Raw genomic sequence first — 1,234 nt, forward strand, 5'->3', positions numbered from 1 at the left:
AACAGGCAAGACTACAGCATGTCCCAGGGTGTTGAGCATGGTGCGCAGGAAGCCGACTTTAAGGCGGAGAAGCGAGAAAAACTAAGGAGGGGGCTTGAGGCCCTCTTTGCTGCAGAAAACACAGGCACGCATAATGATTCGGATGAGGACAGCGCTGATGAGGGCCGCCCGTCAGTTGGCAATGAAAGACGGGGGTCAAGCGCGGTCGCAGAGACAATTCTTAATATTGACACAACAAGCGAGATTATTGAGGTCAATAACATTCGATTGTTTTCCTTGGATGAGTTGGAGCTGGACAAGTTGACTAATTGTGTTTCCCTTTCCCTTCGGAAGAATCTTATCCACGAGTTGACTCCGTTTCCAGAAGAACTTGCAGCGCGCCTTGAGGAGTTGGACCTGTTCGACAACAAGGTCCGCAAGGTGAGGAATTTTTTTCAACTGTAAGGTCCAAAGGGGACGCCTCCCTGAAGCAAAGTGTGATGGGCGCGTTTGGGCATCTCACCAAGCTAGACCTGAGCTACAACCAAATACGGCATATTTCAGGACTTGAACCTCTGGCACCGACATTGAAGGAATTGTATCTAGTGGAAAACAAAATAAAGGAAATCAAAAATTTGGATTCACTTGTAAAGCTGGAGCTACTCGAGCTAGGGGGTAATAGAATTCGTGAAATTGGACCAGGTTTAGCGAAGCTGACCAAATTGAAACAGCTTTGGCTAGGAAAGAATAAAATTGCATCTATTGGGACCTCACTCCAAACATTGGTCTCCCTGGAAATTCTCAGTCTTCAGGCCAATCGCCTGACCAGCATTGAGCCTGAGAATTTTCCATCTCCTGACGCCAATCCACGTCTTTGTGAGGTATATCTATCTGAAAATGGCTTGACATCTATCCAAAATTTGAAGCATCTTTCGATGGTAAAGATTATTGATTTTAGTTTTAATCCTATTTCTAGTATAAATGAGGAGGTTGTAAACCCTCAAACTATGCCACTACTTGCAGAGTTTTGGCTCACTGATGGAAAAATCGAAAATTGGGATGAAGTGGGGAAACTGAGCGGATTCAAGGACAACTTGAGGACAGTTTATCTCGAGCGAAACCCAATTGAGGAGGACAAAAGGTACCGCGACAAGGTGTACATGTATTTGCCTTTTCTGGAGCAGATTGATTCCTGGCCAATTGTAAACAAGGAAGATCTTGAGGCAGATCGAAAGCGGAGGGCTTAGGGGGCGTG

At 45.7% G+C, this 1,234-nt stretch overlaps 2 protein-coding genes across 2 annotated transcripts; both read left to right on the forward strand.

Moving 5' to 3' along the window:
* Positions 1-18: 18 nt before the first annotated feature.
* Positions 19-444, forward strand: Tco025E_06321 (protein phosphatase 1, regulatory subunit; the record flags this gene model as incomplete). The annotated part of the gene is made up of 1 exon (XM_029373200.1): positions 19-444. The coding sequence occupies one exon, from the start codon at positions 19-21 to the stop codon at positions 442-444; it is 426 nt and encodes a 141-aa protein (XP_029226843.1).
* A 35-nt stretch (positions 445-479) lies between these two features.
* Tco025E_06322 (protein phosphatase 1, regulatory subunit) lies at positions 480-1,226 on the forward strand (the record flags this gene model as incomplete). The annotated part of the gene is made up of 1 exon (XM_029373201.1): positions 480-1,226. The coding sequence occupies one exon, from the start codon at positions 480-482 to the stop codon at positions 1,224-1,226; it is 747 nt and encodes a 248-aa protein (XP_029226844.1).
* Between the last annotated feature and the right edge of the window lie 8 nt (positions 1,227-1,234).

This window comes from Trypanosoma conorhini, assembly GCF_003719485.1.
Source record: "Trypanosoma conorhini strain 025E chromosome Unknown Tco_14.4_contig_00420, whole genome shotgun sequence".
NCBI classification, from domain to species: domain Eukaryota; phylum Euglenozoa; class Kinetoplastea; order Trypanosomatida; family Trypanosomatidae; genus Trypanosoma; species Trypanosoma conorhini.